The sequence below is a fragment of the Hemitrygon akajei genome, chromosome 11 (genome assembly GCF_048418815.1).
Source record: "Hemitrygon akajei chromosome 11, sHemAka1.3, whole genome shotgun sequence".
Classification (NCBI taxonomy): Eukaryota; Metazoa; Chordata; class Chondrichthyes; order Myliobatiformes; family Dasyatidae; genus Hemitrygon; species Hemitrygon akajei.
In genome coordinates this window covers 129,067,858-129,082,153 of record NC_133134.1, presented here as the reverse complement: position 1 = coordinate 129,082,153, position 14,296 = coordinate 129,067,858, and the positions used below count along the sequence as shown (strand labels likewise).

At 44.6% G+C, this 14,296-nt stretch overlaps 1 protein-coding gene across 9 annotated transcripts in view; it reads left to right on the top strand.

Annotated features, from left to right (window-relative positions):
* The first annotated feature begins 350 nt into the window (after nt 1-350).
* LOC140735999 (uncharacterized) overlaps nt 351-14,296 on the top strand; it is a 30,842-nt gene continuing 16,896 nt past the window's right edge. The window contains exons 1-3 of one of the 9 annotated variants that reach the window (XM_073061675.1): nt 363-1,198; nt 1,337-1,356; nt 1,408-1,640. In XM_073061675.1, coding sequence (XP_072917776.1) covers nt 420-1,198; nt 1,337-1,356; nt 1,408-1,640 — 1,032 coding nt within the window. In that variant the 5' untranslated portion in view covers nt 363-419. Of the gene's footprint in view, nt 1,641-14,296 lie in introns of all 9 variants that reach the window. The other 8 variants (XM_073061674.1, XM_073061672.1, XM_073061670.1 and 5 more) reach the window with 8 other exon arrangements.

Here is a 14,296-nt window from a genome sequence, read left to right as displayed (position 1 = left end):
TCTAAGTGTTCTTCTTTGGCAAGTGGTGACGACTAAGACTTCCTTCTCTTTATATGGATATAAGTTCAAGGTTGTTGCAATTTATAAATATTATAGTCGAAACGTATTTATTTTCCTGTGCAACTTAGTGACTTAACCAGGCTGTTAATTATGGCCGCAGTTTTGGGGTTGGATTGTTTTACTCCAGCCAGAGAAGCTGTGTACTGTTGACTGTAAATTTGGGGCAGATCCTCGGCGCATCGTTGTTGAACTTGAATGAATGGCAGCTGGTGCCCGCCCCCGGCCGGTGTTAGCGCCGCCTGCAGCCTGGGAGGTTGATGCCAGACACTGGCGGGGTTGCGCATCGGCTACTAGCGCCAGGTTGACGTGATCGTGCCGTCGCCGAGGTAACCGTCAGAAAAGCGGGGTTATTGCGCAGGATGGAGGTGAGAGCGGCTGGAGAGATCCTGAGCTCCGAGTGGGAGCGAGCCGGGTCGGACCCACCGGCCGGAGGCAGCGAGAACCCGAGGTCGGAGCGAGCCGGGTCGGACCCACCGGCCGAGGGCAGCGAGAACCCGAGGTCGGAGCGAGCCGGGTCGGACCCACCGGCCGAGGGCAGCGAGAACCCGGGGTCGGAGCGAGCCGGGTCGGACCCACCTCCCGAGGGCAGCGAGAACCCGAGGTCGGACCCGCCTGCCGAGGGCAGCGAGAACCCAAGGTTGGAGCGAGCCGGGTCGGACCCGCCTCCCGAGGGCAGCGAGAACCCAAGGTCGGACCCACCGGCCGAGGGCAGCGAGAACCCGAGGTCGGAGCGAGCCGGATCGGACCCACCGGCCGAGGGCAGCGAGAACCCGAGGTCGGAGCGAGCCGGGTCGGACCCGCCTCCCGAGGGCAGCGAGAACCCGAGGTCGGACCCACCGGCCGAGGGCAGCGAGAACCCGAGGTCGGACCCGCCTGCCGAGGGCAGCGAGAACCCGAGGTCGGAGCGAGCCGGGTCGGACCCACCTCCCGAGGGCAGCGAGAACCCGGGGTCGGACCCGCCTGCCGAGGGCAGCGAGAACCCGAGGTCGGAGCGAGCCGGGTCGGACCCGCCTCCCGAGGGCAGCGAGAACCCGAGGTCGGAGCGAGCCGGGTCGGACCCGCCTGCCGAGGGCAGCGAGAACCCGAGGTCGGAGCGAGCCGGGGCGGACCCACCGGCCGAGGGCAGCGAGAACCCGAGGTCGGAGCGAGCCGGGTCGGACCCGCCTGCCGAGGGCAGCGAGAACCCGAGGTCGGACCCACCGGCCGAGGGCAGCGAGAACCCGGGGTTGGAGCGAGCCGGGTCGGACCCACCGGCCGAGGGCAGCGAGAACCCGAGGTCGGACCCACCGGCCGAGGGCAGCGAGAACCCGAGGTCGGAGCGAGCCGGGGCGGACCCACCGGCGGAAGGCAGCGAGAACCTGGGGTTGGAATCGTCGGAATCCGACCTACCGGTGGGGAGCAACGACAGCCTGGGGTCGGATTCACTGGCCGGGGGGAGCGGGAGCTCGGAGTTGAATCCGCCGGCCGGGAGAAGAGGGATCCTAGGGTCACTCCCGCCGGCCGGGAAGATGCAGAGCTGGGTGATGCAACAGGACGCGCAGATGCTGTCGGCGAGTCTGAAAGTTGATCCCTGTCGAGAGGTAGGTTGGTCGGACCGGACCCGCTCAGTTTTGGCCTGATATAGATAACGCCATATTTTAACCATTGTTTTAATCATTATTTTAACGAAGTTGTCAGTATAGCAAACCCCTGTATAAATTCCAGGGGTTTAAAGTGATGATCATCATCTTGAATTTGCTTGCTTTATGTTTAACATCAGGCAAAATAGTGGGGAAGCTGGGTATCTTAAAAACAAGATTTTGGAATTATACAAATCAGACAGCATCTGTGAAGAGAGAGGTAAATTGATGTTTGAAATCATTTTCATTGAAACTTCATGCTGTCCAATTTAATTGAATATTTGAGGTGTTGTCATTGCAAATAAATAAAATGGTGGAGAGTTCATCTTGGACAGTGAGGAAAACTAGAAGAAGCACTTCGAAGATTTCCTCAACCAGGACTTTTGACGTTGATACACGTATCCTTGAGTATACTAACAAGCACAATCCCAGCACTAGGTTTACCAAGATGAATGTCAAGTGCTGTTGGACGATCACTTTGGTGACATAATTTGGTCTGCCTGAAACCTGTTGGTGTTGTAGTGCCACAATAGGTTTGTAAAGAATCACTACCAACTGTCATTTTCCAGGCAGCAGGAATACTTTGTAAGAAATGCATTGAAGCTTGCTGAAACCGACAGGAGGAAGGCTTTGTAAGTAAGAGTCCCAATCTAAGACCTGCTGCCTCTAGAGATATTGAGGGAATAAAAAGGCAACAGGAGTGAATCTGCAGATGCTGGAAATAAATAAAAAAACACAAAATGTTGGCAGAACTCAGCAGGCCAGACAGCATTTATGGGAGGAGGTAGTGACGACATTTCGGGCCAAAACTCCTCATCAGGAGTGAAGTAACATGGGATGGTCGAGGGGGGGATAAGAAATGGGGGAGGGATGAAGTAGAGAGCTGGGAAGTGATAGGCTGGAGGGAAATGGGCTGGGGGAAGGTGGAAAATTATGGGTAATAAAAGAGAAAGAAAGGTAGGGCTGGTGGGGAGATTGTAGTGAGGGGGGGGAAGAGAAAGAGAACCAGACTAAAATTATAGATAGAGATGGGGTAAGGGGGTATCAACGGAGGTCTGTGAGTTGAATGTTCAAGCCGGCAGGTAGGAGGCTACCTAGGTGGGAGATAAGGTATTGCTCCATCGACCTGCAGGTAAACCTTGAGCATTATCTGATATGTTTCAGGAGATAGTCAACCTGAAGTCTAAACATTTGCAAGCAGCCAAAGAAGACCGACAGGTACAGTCTAAGTATATCACACCCTCCAGTGGATGTTTGCCTCTATAGTGGAGAAGGCATTAGCTCCTTGGATGACAGCTGGATGTGCTATGTGGGAGTTGAGGTATCAAGTTGGGGCATTCAGTAGCTGGAAGGGCAGAATGGTATTTGAATGACCTCAGATATGATTCTAAGATGGAATGTTGCCTCCCTGCTACTAAGGTTAAGGATATCACTGAGAAGCTGTAGACCATTCTGAGTTAGAAGGATGAACAGACAGAGATGTGGTCATTATGGGTACAGTTAGATAGTATGACAATGTTAAATGCAGAGTGTTATGGATGAGATTTAAAAGTAGGATCTCAAAGTTGTTAATCTTCCTATTACAGGTACGACTGGTGTCACATCCTAGTGAGTGCAGAAGTAGGAGGATGCTGAGAATTTTGACCAATTCTAGAAGTGGTGGGGCAAACACCATTTTCTTGAAGGGGTGTTTACTAGTGGGGATTTATTTGCTGGAGGTATGGAACCCTGACAGCAATTTCAGAGGGAGAAAGGCAAAATTAGATGTTTAAAGTGGTGGTTTAGTAAATGAGTCTGGAAGTCATTGTGAGTATTTGGAAATCAGAAGAAACAAGCATCTGATTTAAAAAAACAGTAAAAAGAAAACTATGTTCTAGTTATATCTGTAGAGCTGCTTCCGTTGATTTGGTTGAGAGCAGAAATTCATCTCTATCTTGCTCCATGATGGCATACAAGCCACAATCTGAACCAGTGGTTCCACAACACTCATTTTCAATTTAATATGAATCATAATTGGTGGACTGGAACTACTTTATAGAAGTAGGAAAGTCTGCAATCTTTGGTCTCCACTGTGGAACCAATGTATATGGTTCTTTCAACACAATCATGCCTTCAGTTCTTCTTAAAAAAAACTCAAAAACCTGGACCTCTGTTCCTCCCTCTTGGATCCTTGACTTTCTCACCAAAAAAACCACATTCTATGCAGATTGGAAATAACATCTCATTGACAATCAACACTGGTGCACCTCAGCGATGCATGCTTAGCGCACTGCTCTACTCTCTCTACACCCATGACTGTATGGCTAGGCACAGCTCAAACAGCATCTATAAATTTGCCAATGACATAACTATTACTGGCAGAATTTCAGATGGTGATGTGGAGGCATACAGGAGTGAGGTAGATCAGTTGGTTGAGTGGTATCACAGCAACAACCTTGCACTCAATGTCATTAAGATCAAGGAATTGATAGTGGACTTCAGGAAGTGTAAGTCGAGGGAGCGTACACCAGTCCTTATCGGGGGATCAGACGTGTAAAGGGTGAGTAGTTCCAAGTTCCTGGGTGTCAACACACTGACGATCTATCCTGGGCTCAACATGTTGATGCCGTTACAAAGGAGGCACAATAGTAGCTATATTGCATTAAGAATTTGAGGGGAGTTGGTATGTCATCAAGATGCTCACAAATTTCTACAGATGTACTTTGGAGATCATTCTAACCGGTTGCATCACTGTCCGATATGGAGTGGCCACTGCACAGGTTTGGAAAAAGCTGCAGAAAAGTTGTAAACTCAGCCTGCTTCATCATGGGCGCTAACCTCCCCGTCATCCAGGACGCCTTCAAAAGGCAATGCCTCAATAAAGTGATCAATGATTAAGAACCCCCATCACCCAGGACTTGCCCTCTTCTCATTACTACCATTAAGAAGGAGATAAGGAACCTGAAGACACGCACTCAACATGTCAGTCACAGCTTTTCCCTCTACCATCAGATTCTGAAGAGACAATGAACCAGTGAACACTTCCTCAGTATATTTTTCTCTCTCTTTTTGCACTACTTATTTAATGTATTGGAAATATATTTTTTATTGTAATGGATAGTTTAATGTATACTATGTGTTGCAGTGTACTGCTGCCACAAAACAACAAATTTCATGACATACAGAATGCTGGTGATATTAAACCTGATTCTGATTCTGAGGTCCAGCTTGCTTTCAGTATGTTTGAGACTGAGCTCTAAATCATTATCATCTCATTCAATGAGCTGTAGAAGAGAATGGCCTTGCACTTAACATCTGCAGAGTTCTCTACTAAGTTGCACCTGCTATACAACATGACTCTTTCCCATAAAAACCTCAGTCTAAGAAGTTCTGGAAATTTGGACTTTCAGGGAAGGTGGACGTCAATGAAGCCAACCAAACCTTTAGTTATTTGGGCAATAAAAGAGTGTGAAGATTTAAACTGCAAACCCAGCAAAAATCTTGTAGGCAACAATAAAGTGTGCCTTCCTATATGCCTGAGCAGCTAGTCTAAACACTGAAGTGATGGTGCCAACATTGTGTCCTCCTATCAGGATAAGTGAGCTAATGCCAACATTCTCTCCCAGGTTCAACACCCTCAACATGGGAGTTATAATTGTGCTAAGTGTCACATTACTTACAGCCAGCATCAGATGGCGGAAGTGAACATTGTGTGTCAAACTTTGTCATGGCAAGACAAATGAATCAAGAATCATCTCTGAACATATTGACATCCCCACTGATCAGGCAAGGAGAATCCTGGCCCATAGAATCATAGAGTAATACAGTGTGAAAACAGGCCCTTCGGTCCAACTGGTTCATGCCAACCACAGCATCTTTTTGGCTAGTCCCATGTGCCTGCATTCAGCCCATAATCCTCCAAGACCCTCCCGTCCATGTACCTGTACAAATGCCTCTTAAATATTGCATTTGCAACCACTTCCTCTTGCAGCTCATTCTAGGTATTCACTGCCCTATCAGGTTACCTCTCAGGTCTCTTTAGATCTCTCCTGTCTTATCTTGTATCTGTGCCCTCTAGTTTTGGGCTCCCCCACCTGGGGGAGCAGATGATGACTGTTGATTTTATCCATTCTCCTCATAAATTTCTAAAGTTATCAAGTTTTATAAACTATATAAAGTTGGATGAGATCATCCGTCATTCTCCGATGCTCTGGTGACTAAAGATCCATTGTGGTCAGTCTCTCCCTATAACTCAGGTAGCATCCTCAAATCTATTCTGCACGCTCTCCAGCTTGATAATGTCTTTACTATAGTCGGGTGGTGTTTGGCGCATGGCCTAGTGGATAAGGCATCGGACTAGTAACCTGAAGGTCACGTTTCGAGCCTCAGTTGAGGCAGCATGTTATGTCCTTGAGAAAGGTACTTAACAACACATTGCTCTGTGATGACACCGGTGCCAAGCTGCATGGGTCCTAGTGCCCTTCCCTTGCACAACATCAGTGGCGTGGTGAGGGGAAGGCTTGCAGCATGGGCAACTGCCGGTCTCCCATACAACCCTGCCCAGGCCTGTACCCTGGAAAACCTTCCAAGGTGCAAATCCATGGTCTCATGAGACTAACGGATGCCTATTAAAAATAGTCGGGTGACCAAAACTGTATATAATATTCCAAGTGCAGCCTCAGCAATGACTGCAACATACTTCTAAATGCCCTGAATGTCTACTTTATCATCCTGTCTACTTGCTCAGTAACTTTCAAGAACTGTGGACTTGTACTCCCAGGTCTCTTGTCTGCAGCATTTGTCAGTGTCCTGCTATTCACTGTATAAATCCTACTCTAGTCTGACTGTCCAAAATGCATCAGCTCGCACTTATCTGAGTTGAACTCCATTTGTCATTGCTCAGCTCGTCTCCCCAACTGATCAACACTGTTCTGTATAAGCTGTGTGGGTGCACGGCTGTACTGTAATTGAAATGCTCCCACGCACGTAGCCTTTTTTGCCATGCAGCTATAATTTTATTTTATATAATTTTTTTTAAAGTGCCATGCACTTTTCAGGCACTTGAAAAAATTATATAATGTAAAAATTTCCTCCTCAGGGCACTGGTTGGTCCGTGCAGCTATAAAAATATAGAGGGAACTTTGCTGATCAACATCTCTTTGCATTTCATTGTAATCAACTTCATTATTATAAGACCCCCCTCCCCCCCCCCCCCAAATTTAGTATCATCAGCAAACTTTCTAATTGTGCCACGGGCATTCATATCCAGGTCATTAGCATAATTAACAAGAGTTCCCAACACTGACCCCGGGGCACCTACCAGTCACAGGCCTCCAGCTGGAGAAAAAACTTCCAACCATCTCATTCTGTTTACTATCATCGAGCCAATTCTGAATCCACCTTGCTAGCTCTCCCTGAATCCCATACAACCTAAACTTCTAGATCAGTCTTCCACATGGATCTTGTTACTGGCCTTACTACAATTCATGTAAATGACATCCACAGACCTATCATCCCCTTTCTTTAAGAAACCTAGAAGATTTATCAGACATGTCCTCCTTATTGGTCCCCCTGAGGATACCAAAAGACACGTATGCTCAAGTCCCTTATTTAACCTGTCTCAGTGCGGGTGGACTTTAGGAACCGACGGAGCTCCAGACCTATGCACATCCTCCCGTATACTTTAAATCATCTCTAGATTACTTATAATAGCTAATACAATGTGAAAGCTATTTAAGTATTTGTTATACTGTATTGTTTAGGGAATAATGGAAAGAAAACATAAAAATATACAGCTTCAAACGAACCAAATTAAACACATGGTAAATGACTTACTGGAATAAATGTAGAATGTCACTGTCACTATAAAACTTAAGTAAATTGTCTTTCTCTTTCTTTAAATCATATACAGTGGTAGTTCTGACTCCATATTCTTCAGTAAGATGCCGCACAGACACAGCATGATCAAGCTTCTGCAATAACTCCACTTTCTGCATTATTGATAATGATAGATGCTTCCTTCTCTTTCTCTCATTGTTACCCATAGGGGTACCTGCAGCTCTTTTTGACATTTTCATACTGAAATTAAACACAAAGTCAACAGTGAACACAAAATATCAGTGAACGGCAAACGCACGTGTAACCAGTACGAGCGCTGAGCCACAACTGACGTCTGGCGGCCTCTGCTAGTGCTGCCACGTCACACCTGAGTGACAACAGCTGTTGGCAAAAAAAACTTTGGTTTTCGGAGCTTTTTGGATTTCAGAATTTCAGATAAGGAATTATGGACCTGTATTATGTTTTTTTTTATGCATGTTTAGCAATGTGTTTGCTTGCCTTTTCAGAAAATCATTCAATTCAGTGCTGTATTGATTACACTTAAGTTCAGTACTGGAAACTTCCCCTGGAGTAGAAAACAAAATTCTCATGTTATTTAGTTATGAGCCATTTTAACCTTTTAACTTTATTATCTACTGTAACATTAAAAAAAAATGAAGGATGCAACTCTGTAGCAAGAGTCACAATGCATTCAATTAGAGTCATAGAACATATCCACCATGTTGCCCAGCCATTTAGTCCCAATATCTTTCTAAGCCCCTCCTGTCCAATGGTTCTTAAATTATACTATTTTTTCTGCCTCAACCATTTCGCCTGTCAACTTGTTCTATATACTCATTACCCTCTGCATGAAAAAGCTGGCCCTTTTAAATCTTTCCCCTCTCACCCTGAATCTGTGTCCCCTAGTTTTAGACCCTTCCACCCTGGGGAAAAGCCTGTTACCATCCACCTTATCTATGTTCTTCATAATAATTTTAAACATTTCTGTAAGGTCAGCTGTCATTCGCCTCTGTTCCAAGGAATAAAGACCTAGCCTGGCTAACCTTGCCCTCTAACTCGGGCTCTCTTGTCCTGGCAATATCCTCGTCAATCTTTCCTGCACCCTTTCTAGATTAACCACATCTTTCCTATAACAGGGTGACCAAAACTGTACACTGTTGTCATATTATCAGTGGCAGAAGGGAATTTATCAACAGGACTCTGTATGGGTGCTTCTCTGGTATAACATGAAGTTTTTGCAGCATAAATTTACTGAGATCTAATGAATGTTTAATTTGAGTACAGCAGCTGGTATCTTTGAATCTAGCTTTTGTTTTTCTTAGCTTAATCCCTTGGGCATAGATTCCTAAACAACAGCCACTTATTCACATGCTTCTAGTATGGTAGCATACCTTATTCATCTGCCTAAGGCCTTTGTGTCTATAATGGGCCTGGTCTTAAAGAACATCTTTTCTGTAGCTTTAAGTAATATTTAAAACTTTGACTAGGAATCTCCTCAGGCAGTCTCTCAACACAATCATCCCCTCAGTACTAAATAACAAGCTTCATTATCTGGGCCTCTTTACTTCCCTTTGCAACTGGATCTTCAACTTCATCATTGTAAGATCAATAGTAACATCTTCTCGTTTGATTATTCCACTGCTGTACTCTTTCAGCGTAGTGTGGCTAGCCGCAGCTCAAACAGCATCTATCAGTTTACGGCTGACACCACTGCCATTGGCAGGATCTCAGATGGCAACAACGACGCATACAGGAGATATAGATAGGTTGAGTGGTGTCACAACAACAACCTTGCAATCAGCATTAGCAAAACCAAAGAATTGATTGTGGAAGGGGAAGTTGGGAGAAAATGGGTCAGCTGTGGAAAGAGTGAGCAGCTGGGTGTCAATATCTCAGAATATCTATCCTGGGTCCAACATATTGATACAATTATGAAAAAGGCATGCCAGCATCTCTACTTTGTTAGGTGTTTCAGGAGATTTGATATGTCACCAAAGACTAGCAAATTTCAACAGCCTTCTGACTGGTTGCATCACTGCCTTATATGGAGTCTCCAATGCACAGGATTGAAAGAGGCCGCAGAGGGTTGTAGATTTTGCCAGCTCCATCAAGGACGTCTTCAAGAGGCAGTGTCTCAAGAAGGCAGCATTCATTATTAAGGATCCTTCATCATCCAGGATGACTCTTGTCATTACTACCATCAGGGAAGTGTTAGAGGAGTCTGAAGATGCACATACATCATGTTAGAAACAGCTTCTTCCCCACCAGCATAAGATTTCTGAATGGTCCATGAACACCGCTTCCCTATTTCTATTTTGCACTCTTCATTTGTTTTATTTGTTATTGTAACTTCTAGTAATTTTTTATGTCTTTTATCACTGCCACAAACATAACATCAAATAAATGTCAGTGATAATAACTCTGATTCTGATCAGGAGCAATGCATGCAGTTCTGATGAAGGGTCTCAACCTAAAACAATGACTCTTCATTTCCCTCTATAGATTCTGCCTATCTGCTGAGTTTCTCCAGCATTGTGTGTGTTGCTGCAGATCTCCAGCATCTGCAATCTCTCCTGTCTCTCTCAGGATCTGGCTAACTTTGCTTCTCCAGTTTAAGATGCTGAAGATTCTGCCTGTGTGGGGCAAGTGGTACTTGGGTTGGTGGGTAATTTGAGATTTATATACTTCTCACTATTTTTACCTTGCATCTACAGTCTCCCATTGTCAGCACACAAGCTCAGTGCCTCCCCAAAGGCAACTGCTCTATTTTGAGTGGTTTGGGAACAGAGATTTCCATCAGTTGATGAGAATATTACATTTCTATTTATCAAGAGAATTTTGATTAACATCTTTAAAAAAATTTCTCTGTCTTTCTGGAGTGGGGAAGACATACTGGGGGTAAATCAAAAAATAATTAGCTGAATATTTTTCCAGGGTTTTCTCCAGATGAACAGCTGGTCATCTGTAGTTGTGCCCCTATTCTCACCCATTGTTGGTTATTTACACTTCTGAAATAAACAGAGAAGGTGATCAGTGTTTCTCTGGATGCTAAATTGTTGTGTAGTATGCCATACAATAATCTGTAAACTTATTTTCTAACCCAAGAAAAGTGTGGACTGGGTCAAGCTAGGTTGTGTGAAATCATAGACTACTTTCTCAACCTTCCTTGCTCAATGTTCCTCATTCGCTAAGCCATAAAATGGAATAGCATGGAAACAGGCCCTTTGGCTGACTGGGTCTGTGCCAATGCACCAACCATCAATAATCAGTGTACACCAATCCTACATACATCTCACTTATTTTTCCTCTCTCCCTTCCTCTTTTAATCTGCATGCCCCCCCCCCCCCCCCCCCAGTTCCCATCATCTTCCTAGAAGCACCAGGGGCTATTTACAGTATCTGCTTACCGGTAATCTACCAATCCATACATCTTTGTGGTGTGGGAGAAAACCAGAGCACGTGGAGGGAGAAACATTATGGACATGAAGAAGGCAAAAGACAGGAAATTATAGGCCAGTTAGCCTGACTTCAGTGGTTCACAAGGTTTTATAGTCCATTATTGAGAATGAGGTTTCAGGAGGCATTTGATAAAATAGGTCAAAGTCAGCATGGTATTACAAATCACTTGGAATTCTTTGAGGAAATAACAGGCAGGATCGACAAAAGACAGTCAGTAGGTAAGAGCCCATGGTATTACAGGAAAGATACTAGCATGGACAGAAGATTGGTTGGCAGAGTGCAAAGACTGGGATGAAAAGTGGGCTTTTGGCTGCCAGTGACTAGTGGTGTTCTGCAGGGTCAGTGTTGGGTCCACTACTTTCCATGTTGCATGTAATGATCTGGATGATGGAATTGATGGCTCTGTGGCCATGTTTGTGGAAGATACAAAGATAGCTGGAGGGGAAGGTAAGGTTGAGGAAGCAGAGAGTCTGTAGAAGGTGTTAGACAAATTGGGAGATGGGTAAAGAAGTGGCGGATGGTATACAGTGTATGGTCATGCACTTTGGTAGACAGAGTAAAGGTATAAACTTTTTCCAAATGGATAGCACATTTAGAACTTGAAGATGCAAAGGGATTTGGGATTCCTTGTTCAAGATTCCCTAAAGGTTAATTTGCAGGTTGAGTCAGTGGATTGAGGTAAAGAAGGCTAATTCAATTTTAAGTTTTTGATTTGTAATGGTGACAAAGATTACGGGGAGAAGACAGGGGAATGGCATAGAGAGGGGATAAATTAGGCAAATCAAATGTCAGAAAGGACTCAAAGGACCGAATGGCCTAATTCTGTTCCTGTGGTTATGAACTTACGGTCAAAAGGCTAAAAAAGAGGAATTTCTTTGGATTTCATAATGGATATCATAATTTACAATGGGCACCTTGGTATGATTGGGGCACAACTTCAGATTATTGTAACAGTCTATCTTGTTAAACCCTGGAATAGCATTTAACTGAATAATATTAATCAGATTTACTTGTTTCTCTTGTTAAATTAACTTGGTTGGCTGAAGTCACAACCCAGGAGGTTTGGATCCATACTAACTTTCAACAGAACAATCTTTCAGTCACGTTTACCCCCACCTCCACCCCATGCACTTTAATCTGGCTTGTTTGTTCATTTAATCCTCCTTTAATTACTTTTTACTTAGCTAACTAGGGGATAATTTACAAAGTCAATTTACTTACCGGCCTATATTGGGATATGAGAGGAAACCAGAAGATCCCACTTGTACCTATGCAACCACAGCAAATTATCATATTCTATATATACTCGGTGGACTCTTTCTTAGGTCAGGAGTGGAACCCTGTGTGACCCATTCACTTCAGATTCAGTTTATTGTCATTTAGAAACCACAAATACAATGCAGTTAAAAAATGAGACAACGTTCCTCCAGAATGATATCACAAAAGCATATGACAAAACAGACTACACTAGAAAATCCACATAACGTTTGGCAATCCCCAATCCAGAGTCCGGAGAGGCTGCTGCGTATTAATATCGCGCTACCATCTTAGCGCGTTCCCCAGAAAAGAGCTCCAAATCCACCAGACAAGCAAGACCAAACACTAAAGTTACAAGACCTGCACAAAACCACATAGTTACAACAGTGCAAACAATAGCATAATTGATAAAAAACAGACTATGAGCACAGTAAAACTAGTCCAAAGATATTCAAACTAGTCCAAAAACTAATCCAAAGATATTAAAGAACTATAAGTTCAAAAGAAATCACCACACAGTTTCCACAAGTCCCCAGGGTCCCGACAGACTTGCCATCCCATGCCGGCGGCAGAAGGGAATACCTCCACTATGGACTTCCACAGCGCCGCCCGACTCAGCCTCACAGACGCAGCACACAACGAAAGCTCCGTCGAACCCAGCCTCGCAGATGCAGCACACTCCGAAAGCGACCTGACCGTAGCGGACTCCGAGCCGACGACCATCCCCTCCGGCACAGCTTCTCCGAGTACCATCCTCTGCCGAGCGTATTAAGACGGCCCCGCCAACGGCCATCGGCAACGCGACCCTGAGGCCTGTTCTTCCCAGCAGAGTCCCAGACCTCACAGCAGCAGCAGCAACAAAGAAGGTCTTCCTGGAGATTTCCTGATGTTCCTCCGTGCTCCCACGTCCGTTTCCAATCGATTATGATTGTGCATGGCACCCCACTTCAAGGTTTAATGTGATGTGTGTTTGTCAGGACTAGATTTAAATGTCATCTGTATCTATTTGCATGTTCCTGATAATTTTTGAAATAAATCATTAATGAAGGTGGCACTCAGATGCATTTAAAACACACTTTATGACGAAAGTTCAAAGTAAATTTTATTATCAAAATACATATATGTCACCATATACAACCCTGAGATGCACCTTCCTGCTGGCATACTCAGCAAATCTATAAAATAGTAACTATAACAGGATCAATGAAAGATCAACTAGAGTACAGAAAACAACAAACTATCCAAATGCAAATAGCAATAAGTAATGAGAACATGAGTTAACAATATAGAGTCCGTAAAGTGAGATCTTTGGTTGTGGGAACATCTCAGTGGATGGGCAAATGAGTGTAGTTACCCCTTTTGTTCACGAGTCTGATGACTATGGGGTAGTAACTGTTCTTGAACCTGGTGGTAGAGTTAGGAGGCTTTTGTACCTTATATCTGATGACAACAGTGAGTAAAGAGCATAGCCTGGGTAGTAAGAAACTCTGATGATGGATGCTGCTTTCCTACGACAGTGTTTCATGTAGATGTGCTCAATGGTTGGGAGGGCTTTACACATGATCTACTGTGCTGAATCCACAACCTTTTGTAAGATTTTCCGTTTAAAAGCATAAGTGTTTCCATACCAGGCTGTGATGCAGCCAGTCAGTACACTCTCCACTGCACATCTATGGAAGTTTGTCAAATTTTTTGATGTCATGCCGTATCTCCAAAGACTCCTAAGGAAGTAGAGGTGCTGTTGTGCAATGGCACTTGCATGTTGGGTCCAGAACAGATCCTCTGAAATAGTAACACCCAGGAATTTAAAGTTGCTGACCCTCTCCACCTCTGATCCTCTAAAGAGGATTGGCTCATGGACCTCTGGTTTCCTTCTCCTGAAGTCTACAATCATTTTCTTGGTCTTGCTGATATTGAGTGAGAGGTTGTTGTTATGACTCCATTCAGCCAAATTTTCAATTTCCCTCCTATATGCTGATTCATCAGTGCTTTTGATTCAACCCACAACAGCATTGTCTTCAGCAAACTTGAATATGGTATTAGAGCTGTGCTTTACCACATAAGGTCAATGACAGCTTCCACCCT